The sequence below is a fragment of the Berghia stephanieae genome, chromosome 13, assembly GCF_034508935.2.
Source record: "Berghia stephanieae isolate SIO BIC M18660-M18661 chromosome 13, UCSD_Bste_1.3, whole genome shotgun sequence".
Classification (NCBI taxonomy): Eukaryota; Metazoa; Mollusca; class Gastropoda; order Nudibranchia; family Aeolidiidae; genus Berghia; species Berghia stephanieae.
In genome coordinates this window covers 1,188,051-1,198,807 of record NC_088372.1, presented here as the reverse complement: position 1 = coordinate 1,198,807, position 10,757 = coordinate 1,188,051, and the positions used below count along the sequence as shown (strand labels likewise).

Genomic DNA, 10,757 nt, shown 5'->3' with positions numbered 1-10,757 from the left:
AGAGAGAGACAACTGCACTATAAGTATTTCACTATGTATTATAAGTTGGTTTTAAAATCAAATTAATTTCCTCATTGTATCAATATGTTTGCTGTGTAGTCATTTAATAATGGTATAAAAACGGTGATGAAATAAGAGTAAAGTTTAGGCTGCATTTTCAGTAGGAACATTTTCAGGTTTGGCAAAGTGTCGAGATTTTAGTTTCAGGTTTCAGCACTTCTTCCTGCTGACACCCATGAATGTCGGATGGTGACTGAGATATTGCCAGGTTTAGTTAGAAGCTCAATTTTGATCACAAATGAGTTATTGTCGGAAAGCAGATACAGGGGGAAAGAAGACACAGCAAGGACCGCCCTGCCTGCCCACTATGGGAGGTCAGGAACTCCATCCAGTGAGATTGACTTGTATACTGGGTGGAGTTCCCGACCTCCCATAATGGGCAGGGAGGTACATGCTGTGTCTTCTATCCCCCCATACCCGTTTTCCAATTGTTTTCTGTCTTTGTCTTGGAATGAGATTACTTAGTTTTGTCCTGACCCTGGCTGGAGTCCTTGGCTGGGAAGGAAACAATCGAATGTATAGTTAGTTTTGGGAGATGATATTTTTTTTCCTTGTAAATCATCTCTCTGTTATGCACTGTATTATATTATATATGATTTGTAAACATTTTGAGTGTATTCCTCTTAGTTGGAACATGTGCTTGTGTCTGGATAAGACTTTTAGGTGATCTCAAACTAAGTACTTTGACGGTGTGCTCTTGGAATCTTCACCTGTTCCCTATTTGAACCAATTCCCCTTTGTCTTACCTTTTCTTTTGTGCTTACATTGTAATTCTTGAACTTTTTACTACCTATCCCATTTCCTTTTTACTGGCGCTGATATAACCTTAATGTGTTGCGTAAAACCCTTAAAACCATAAAAACAAAAACAATTGACTTGTATAAAAAGAACTGGAGAGATAACTAAGGTAATCTTTTAGCAAGTACATTTTAATCGAAGGCGTGTGTGTATATTTATATATTTATATAACAATTATAACAAGAGCAATAATAATAATAATAATAATAGAGGGAATGACAATATAATATACAAATTATCATAAAGGTTATTCATACTAATGAATTAATATAAATAAATGGTATTTAAAATGTGTTACATTATAATAAAATAAACAGTTTACAGTGAGTTAGTTAATTTATATTTTACATGCATAATCATAATGATAGAGATAATGCATATGACACTTGGTTGTCTTTCTTGAATATGTGCTGTAAACTGAAAACTTGTGAGAAGTAGTAGTAGTAGTAGCAATAGTAGTAGCAATAGTAGTAGCAATAGTAGTAGTAGTAGCAGTAGCAGTAGTAGTAGTAGTAGTAGTAGTAGTAGTAGTAGTAGTAGCAGCAGCAACAGCAGCAACAGCAGCAGCAGCAGTAGTAGTAGTAGTGGTAGTAGCATTAAAGCGGTCCTCAAATGAATGCCTACTGTGTAAAAAAAGGCAACAAAATGTCAAACGCATTTCCCCATATATTATAATGTTATCTATGGATCTGTATGTAAAAAAACAACAGCTGTATTTTATAACACGAGACATAGTATTCTATTATATTGCATGCAAGGCGCCATCTTGGCTCACAGTAGACAGATTACAAGTCAAGTATACAAGACGTTGTCTCCCCTTGGACACTGAAATATTAAACAATACATAGCCAAATTGCACGGAACATTCAATTCACCTTCAATATTCCATACTCTAGAGAGACTTTGCGCTAGGCTAGTGTCTTATCCAAAGGGTAACAAGAAATTGCCATTGTCCGTTTCACGCTATTGAAACCGGGATAAACAAGCCGTTTTCATTGGCCAAGCTAGAGGAGCCAGAGTATATCCCAGTTTCTTTAGTGTGAGACAGACCAAAAACAAAACAAAAAATTGCTTGCTACCACCTGGATAAGGTGTTGTCTAAAAGACTTTACATTATATATAAATATATTCAGCCAGCTAATTGGTCACTGCTAAGAGGACAGTGAATTCGTTCATTGAGAAAGGCCTTGGGTTTAAAGATTTGAACCTGGTTCCTTTTCAAGTGAGTCTAGATCTCTACCGACTGAGCTTTTTGTAACTTTAATATAAGATTGTAAAAAAAACAACAAACCCAATGCTATTTTAAAGGCGTAGTTGAGTAGCTTTTGAATAGAAATAATTCATTACTAACAGGTCAGCTATATATTGCAGCACTGAGCTTCATGCATAGGAAGAAAATAATGATAATGGTGATTGTGAATTATATTAATGAGAATGAACATAATGACGATATTGATTCAAACAACAACAATAATAACAATAGAAATAATAATGATGATGGTAATAATAATAATAATAATAATAATAATAATAATAACGATAATGATAATAGTCGTAACAAAAACAACAACAATAATCATTATATTGAATGAATATTACATAACTTATTTACAGAAGAACACAACCAGGAGAGATGATTTTGCTTTTTTCCACTCATTTTCTACAAAACCTCAAGCTTAAGGCACCGGAAGTAAACAATGTTTTTTTTTGTTTTTGAGGATTTTACGGCGCTTGCAACACATTAAGGTCATATCAGCGCCAGTAAAAAGGAAGAAATGGGATAGTAAAAAGTTATAGAATTCAATTAAAGCACCCAAGAAAAGGTAAGACAAAGGGGAATTTGTTCAAATAGGGAACAGATGTAGATTCCAAGAGCACACTATCAAAGTACTTAGTTTAAGATCACCTAAAAGTCTCATCCAGACACAAGCACAGGTCCCCACTAAGAGGAATACACTCAAATGTTAACAAATCAAATATAACATGTAAATAAAACATAATACAGTACATAACAGAGAGATGATTTACAAGGAAAAAAATATCATCTCCCAAAGCAATAACTATACATTCGACTGTTTCCCTCTCAGCCAAGGACTCCGACCAAGGTTAGGACAAAACCAAGCAATCTCACTCCAAGACAAAGACAGAAAGCATGTTGGAAAACAGATATAAGGGGATAGAAGACGCAGTATGTACCTCCCTGCCCGCTATGGGAGGTCAGGATCCCCACCCAGGGAAGTAAACAACAGATTAACCAGAATGCATTATTATAAAAAGGTCATGACCTATAACATGCACTTACTATTAACACGTCTGATACCGAACTCAATCATGTGTACGTAATTTAATGTCAACACGGACAATATTTTGTGTTGGGTTTGAGAGTATTTCCACAATAGTCTGGATTGTTTTTGTTTTTTGTTTGTTTTTAACCCTCTCCTTACCAACCAGAGGAAAGATGATTATTATAGTAACAAAAGAGCTCGTTTTGCCGAAACGAATTTATGAATAGAATTCACTTGATGTGTTTAAGTGAAAAGGAAATCTATTTTTTTTTTGTGATAGTTCTGGAAAATTTCCTGAAAATGGCCGGTAATGAGAGAGTTGAGGGTTTTACGGCGCTTGTGGCACATTTTCATTTAGATCATTTCAGCACCAGTAAAAGTAAAAAGGAAGAAAATTGGATATTTAATAAAAAGAATTCTAGATTTACAATTGTGAATACTATCCTCGTGCAAAGTTTGAGATCACCTAAAAGTCTTATCCAGCCACAAGCATAGGATCCCATTAAGAGGAATACACTCAAATGCTTTCATTATACGTTCAAAACAACAAATATAACATTACAGAATATAGAGATGATTTACAATGAAAAAAATATCATCGCCCAAAACTCTGAACTATACATTTGACTGTTTCCCTCCCAGCTAGGGTATCCAGCCAGGGCCAGGACAAAACCAAGTAATCTCATTCCAAGACAAAGACAGAAAGCATGTTGGAAAACAGATATAAGGGGATAGAAGACACAGTATTTATGTACACCCCCTGCCCACTATGGGAGGTCAGGAACCCCACCCAGTTACTGTCCTATGGGAGGTCAGGAACCCCACCCAGTTACTGTCCTATGGGAGGTCAGGAACCCTTGCCAGACATAACAATGACAACCGTTTTTAAAAAATGCAACATTAAAAAGTTTAAAAATGGAATGCAATGATTGGAATTGGAATGAAACCAGATGGAAGAAAATGAACACTTTTCACTTAAAACACTTACAGTTACAATATCATAAAATAGACATTGGAATAGGATGACAAACACCACAAATCTATCTGTGTGTTGAACCCATGACCTCAAGAAGTCAGGGAGAGAAGGCTCTAATAAAAGACTAGGGTTAGAGACGATCTTTTTTTTGGGATCGTGGACAGCTCATATGGTAGAGTCACGCTCTCTCCGGCCAGGCAGAGTTGTCGTACCAGCAAGGTCGCGTGTTCGAGCCCCCATCGCGAAATTTTTATTCTCTCGTGTCTTCTGGCAATTTCCTACTCACTTCATTTCTTGTTGAAATCTACGATAACTTGTGAACCTGCCAAGCAACGTCCATTAATTAAAAAATAATTTTCTAAAATGAATATAACAGTTTTTAAAAAAAGAACAAATACCAAACATAGAACGTTTCGAACTCAAAACCCTTCTTCAGCCAACCACAAAAAAACAATGAAAACAGAGAAATACATTACTAGAAAACCAGATTGACGATGTAGAAATATATTAGTTCGTCCTCTCTGTATAAAAAATCTTGATGTCTGTCACCAATCTGATTTTTTAAGTAGGTACATAATGTATTTGTGTTTTCAGTGTTTTTTTCTTGTTGGCTGAAGAAGGGTTTTGAGCCCGAAACGTTCAGTGTTTGGTATTTTGTTATTACTTTTTTTTTTGAAGCTGTTGTTATAATTATTTATGTTTTATTACTTTTTACAGTCGACATTTTGAATAAACGGATAAATAACGATGGGCTGGAAATGCTACCGTCCCACGTTTCTGATTTTTCTTTTGATAAATAATAATAATAAATATGACCTAACTATAAACGGACACAAAATCAGTTCATTGATTGTCCAAAAATTATTGTCTTTAACCCTCTCCTTACCACCTTTTGGAAAATCGTCACATTTGTTAAGATGCAACCGTCACTTTTCTCATCCAGACTTCATTTCTTTTTGCTATAACTATAAAAACTTGGCATTCTATTAATAGAGCTCATATTGTTGAACAATATTCTGTCTAGAATGTTCTTGTTGCTTTTCTGTTTGAGTAAGAAATGCCTGTTTTTACGTTGGTGGGTGTGAAGTTTTGGAAATTCTGAAAATGGCTGGTAAGGAGAGGGTTAAAAGGGAATTGGATCTTCTATAAACGTCCACAGCATTTACTGAATTTACTACGTAAAAAGTTCGTTCTTAAGTGCCCCGTGGTGTCAAAGCAGTAAAATTTACATTGCTGTTATGAAAACACAATCATTTCCTGTGGCATAAGTCATCCAATAGCCTATGTTGAAAGAATTAAAAATATTAGTAGATATAACATAGTATATGGTATGTATATAATATATAAAAATGAATAATTATTGCTTCCTGTTTCGTAAATAAATAATGTTTAAGATGAATCAGATTTGTACAACAATGAACACTGAAAATGGATCATCAACGCACAAAATAAATGTACTGAGACATTTCATGGAAAACAGGAAAAATATATATTGATTAATAGAAGAGTGGCTTTCCAAAAACTCCCTAACTCTGTTTCGTTTTCCCATTTTGAGATATTGAGGATTATCTCCCCTATAATTTCTCATTCAGTCTATCGTTTTAGTTTTATCATATTTAAACTTCAAATTCACACAAATCTTAAGGAAATTCTTGTGCCATTTGATGCTTAAAATAACATTTAGATTTCAATTTATCTCATGGATGGAAAATCTCAAAAAGTAGAAAAATCGACTTAACCGTTTAGGAAAACCAGCCTTCCATTGAAGTTGAACGAAAAACAACAAAAAAAAAACAAATAAAACCAAAGAAAATGATGATTAAAAGCAACATTGATAAAAAATAGCTTCCCTCCTGAAAGCTTGAAATATTGCACAAAGATTTTTCTTTCTTTTATTTTTTTTTGTCTCGTTGCTGCATGAATTCTTTTGTGTCAAAATTTACAATAAATATAAAATTTTGTACAAAGTTTTAACATGTTTTTAAACAACCCAGTAATTGATGTAGGGATAGAGGTAATTTGGTGACAACATAGAAAATACAATGTATAAGAAGAGTATATTATAATATATATAAATGTATATATAGGGTGGATAAAAATTAAAATATCAAAACCCTGTTAAGAATATGGCATTGAACTGATGATGATGATGATGATGATGATGATGATTTTTAAAAAAAGTTTTTAAGGATTTTACGGTGCTTGCAACAGATTAAGGTCATATCAGTGCCAGTAAAAAGAAATAAAATGGGATAGTAAAAAGTTAAGAATGACAACAAAAGCATCCAAGAAAAGGTAAGACAAAGAGGAATGAATTGGTTCAAACAGGAAACAGATGTAGATTCCAAGAGCACGCCATAAAAGTAGTTAGTTTGAGATCACCTAAAAGTCTCATCCAGACACATGCACAGGTCCCCACGAAGAGGAATACACTAAAATGTTTACAAATCATATATAATATATAAGCAAAACAGAGAGATGATTTACAAAGAAAAAAAAAAAAATCACCTCCCAAAACAATAACTATACATTCAACTATTTCCCTCCCAGCCAAGGACTCTGGCCAGGGTCAGGACAAAACTTAGTGATCTCATTCCAAGACAAAGACAGAATGCAATTGGAAAACAGATACAGAGGGACAGAAGACACAGTAAGTACCTCCGTGCCCACTGTGGGAGGTCAGGATCCCCATCTAGTGATACTGATGATGATGATGATGATAGCGATGATAATTGTTTCATAGGGGTGAAATGATTATTTGTGACGGTTGCGTTGCAGCAATCTTTTAAAAAAGCTTATTTTATTACAAATACATTTATATAGGAGATACTTTGTGAATGAATTCGACAATTAGATGAGAACCTCGCAAAAAAGGAATTAAAGAAAATATATATTTTATAATTGAAAAAGAAACTGGCTTTGACACTATCCACATTATGATGTCCTTATCAAAATATCAAAGTTCGTTAACAGACGGTGAGTTTTGCGTTTAGAATCTGCAATCAATGAACTCATATCAGAATGTGTGGCTATGTGGTCTAGTGGTATGACACTCGCTTTCCGATCGGAAGGTCCTGGGTTCGAGCTTGGTCAGTGCATAGTTGAGTCCTTGGAGAAGGCTCTTTACTCACATTCTCTCACCGTACTCAGGGTGTAAAATAAGTACCTGGTCGTTAACAGCGTTGTCTCTGTCCGAAAAAGAAAAAAAAAAGTAATATCGTCTAACTGGTGTCATGTCCAGTCCTAAATGTTAAGTGTTGCTGTTGGCTCGGGACCCCTTGTAAAGTGCTTTGAGCATGTTTAGTGGATATTGTGCTATACAAAAGCTCAAAATACCCATCTTAGGATCGACCACCAAACTCAAAGTGATGCAGGTACACATTCACGGCAAGGGCAGCCATATTCATTCATTTAATCTCATTCATCAGTGCTGATGGTGACAAAAAGTGAAATAGTAGAAAAATGTTGAACGATGGCTAAGCCCCATTTCTACTGCACTAAACCCCACTTTTAGAGCAATTGAGATGATAGACTATCATTGATACTCTAGCTAACTTCTGGAGAGTGGGAAACTGCACCTGTGTGTTCCACCACACATCAACTCTCTCATTGCTAACACATTGTTTCGAGAAAATGTAATTTTTAAAAGGAGGAAATTCCACCTTTGGACTCCAAAATCGCGGATCCGAGGAAAATCATCAGCACTGATTCATTCCAAAAAACAAGGTGAGATAGTGACGACATCATAAAAATGGAAAACAGATGCAGTGGTATAGAAGATTCAGCAAGAGTGGCCTCCCCTGAACCAATAGCGTGGAAGGTCAAGGTCAGAATATCCACAATCCAAAGCGAATGAACTGGCCAAACTACTGTGACTTAATCGGTATGTTCTATCAAGAGGATGATACAGCATTTTTCTTTTTAGGTCATTAACCCTCTCCTTACCACCCCTAGGAAAATCGTCATATTCGTTACGATGCAAACCAACAATTTTCTCATGATTTCTTTTGTACATCACAGATTGAAAAGAAAGTATTTTGTTAAAACGATAAAAATTAGACACTGGAGAATAGTATGTATAGAATGGACTTGTTCCTTTTCTGTTTGAGTAGAAAAAAAATCTATTTGAGTCTTGGGTGGGTTTGAAGTTTCAGGGAAAATTCTGAAAATGGCTGGTTAAGCACCAGTTAATAACAAAAAAAAAAAAAGATTCTTCCTCATCTTCATTTTCAGTGTGTTGATTTGATCAAGATTCCACTGTCGTGACAACAACAAGATTCTGCCTTCAACGATGTTTGAATCACAGTACTGATATTATCATTATCTTGTTTCAAGGTTGTATGGCCATGTTATTTTGGTTAAAAATGTTAAATTTATTAAAAAGGCATATGTCAAAGTATGTCTCAAATTAAAACCAAATACAGGATTTAAGAACTGTGTTAAATATATAAATATAAGGTTATTTTGTCGTCCATATATGAGAAGCAGGAATGGAATAAAAGAAAAAGATGACTTTATGTCTCCGACTCTTGCTCGTGTTCGCTAGCACTTGCACTAGCAGCCTCGACCATTTCAGGAAACTCGTCACTGTCTACATCAGCAGGTCCTTCCATCATACGCCTTTCCCAGAATGCTGCTCTGGCAGAAATACAGCCGCTTTTAATCCTGGGCACGCTTCCTCCCGCTGTTGCTGTAGAAACGTCGCTGCTGCCATCTTCAATGGTAGCTTGTTTCACGACCAATTTGGGCTGCAGGGCGGATCTGGGAGCAGCGATTGGCTGGGTGGATTTAATCTTTGGACTTTCAAAGTCCTGTAACTCTTCAAATGATTGGTGGATCATGGCATGCTGGGATGGCGTGATAACATCTTCCGTTTCAACGTTTTGCGATAGTTGAGCTGCCGGTGTGGTATCGGCATCTTGCTGCTGCTGGTGTTGAAGAGGTTTCTGTTCCTCCTCTGTAACTTCTACGGAAGACGGAGAGAGCACTTTTGGATTGGAGTTGGAGGAGTTGGGTTCAGGGTAAATCAGAACCGGTTCTTTACCCTGGTCGAATTCGAAGAACATGTCGGGTGGGAGGGAGTGACGGTTCTGTTTGGATTTGGCTTCCCTCTGACGTTGTTTTCGAGCCCAGTAGCTGTTGTCAGCGATGTCGGGTTTTACACTTTCAGTTCTGTCGTTATTGCTATTATTATTATTATTATTGTTATTATTATTGTTATCATTTTTATTATCATTATCAACATCATTTTTATCATTGGAATAGTCAATGTTTTTGTCTGCCTCAGCTGTTTTCGATGACAACGATGATTGTGGCGATGATGATGATAATGATGATGATACTGATGATGATGATGCCGGAGATGGTGACAGCTGTAATACAATGGAAGATCTAGATGGCTGGATGACGTCAGACGATGGAGGTTGCTGCAACACTGTAGATGATGAGGATTGTAACAACGGCGACGATGAAGATGGTGATGATATAGATATAGATGATATGGAGGAGGATGTGGTATTTGCTATTGTAGGGGCCGTAGCGATGGTGGTGGCGGTGACAGGGGAAAATTTTTCCTGCTGATGTCTGGTCAAACTCCTTGCTGAGATGCTATTTGGAATCTGGTGTGAGAGAGATAGAGATGAAAGAATGTCTTAAAATTAACAGTCTGTAATACTAATAAGAAGAAAAAATGATGGATAGTAATATTAATAATAATAATAATAATAATAATAATAATAATAATAATAATAATATAATAATAATAATAAATATAATAAATATAATAACAATAATAATAAAAATAAAAATAATAAAAATAATAATAATAATAATAATAATAATAATAATAATAATAATAATAATAATAATAATAAAAACAATAATAATAATAATGATAATAATAATAATAACAATAATAAGCAAATTTACACAAACCTTTCTTGTGCCCACAACAAGCACACTAAAACTAAAACAATATCAAACAACATTCAAAATTTGTTTTTAAAAAATAATGTTAAATATCCAGACAGATGTTTAAAAATATAATAATTTAAAAAAAAAATAATTCAAGGCGGACAACGCTCAAAGAACAAAAATAAACATTTAAAATATGTTGAAAACCTAAATAATTTAGTCTCAAACAAACAACGGACACAGCAGGTTACTTCAAAGTCACAATCAATATTCTGTTGATGAGGATATCTCCTTCCTAGAGTGAGATCATTTTAATTTTTAAAGTTTGGAACTTTCAAGGGTATGGACTCAAATATGTCTATATGTCATGTTTGTGTAACGCATAATTTGAGTAAGATAAATAAATAATCAATAAAAATAAATATTAGAACAACAAATTAAAAAATAGACAAAATTGAACAATTCAATTCAGTGTTTAGATTTTTTTTCTGTGACTTCTTTCTAAGTTTGTTTCTTATTTTTATGTGAACGATTGAAAGCATTAGAACATTTATCTATGAATAAGCTTTAAAACAACAAACAAAACAAAACATGTAAAGCATCAACATTAATGATTGGAATACACTCAAGCACGGTTTTCTCAAACTCCTCGAAGACATGCAAAGAAAGTTCGAGAAAACTGTGTACAAAGAATAATAAAGAAACATTTTAGGACTAAATAATAA

At 34.6% G+C, this 10,757-nt stretch overlaps 1 protein-coding gene across 12 annotated transcripts in view; it reads right to left on the bottom strand.

Annotated features, from left to right (window-relative positions):
- Window positions 1-6,009: 6,009 nt before the first annotated feature.
- The window catches only part of LOC144959128 (uncharacterized), a 141,325-nt gene continuing 136,577 nt past the window's right edge, over window positions 6,010-10,757 (bottom strand). For 11 of the 12 annotated variants that reach the window (XM_078891588.1, XM_078891580.1, XM_078891591.1 and 8 more), the window contains one exon: window positions 6,010-9,737. Coding sequence is in view for 8 of the 12 variants with exons in the window: in XM_078891580.1 (XP_078747706.1) it covers window positions 8,634-9,737 (1,104 nt within the window). In the remaining 4 variants the exon portion in view is untranslated. The remainder of the gene's footprint in view (window positions 9,738-10,757) is intronic. The other variant, XM_078891589.1, reaches the window with a different exon arrangement.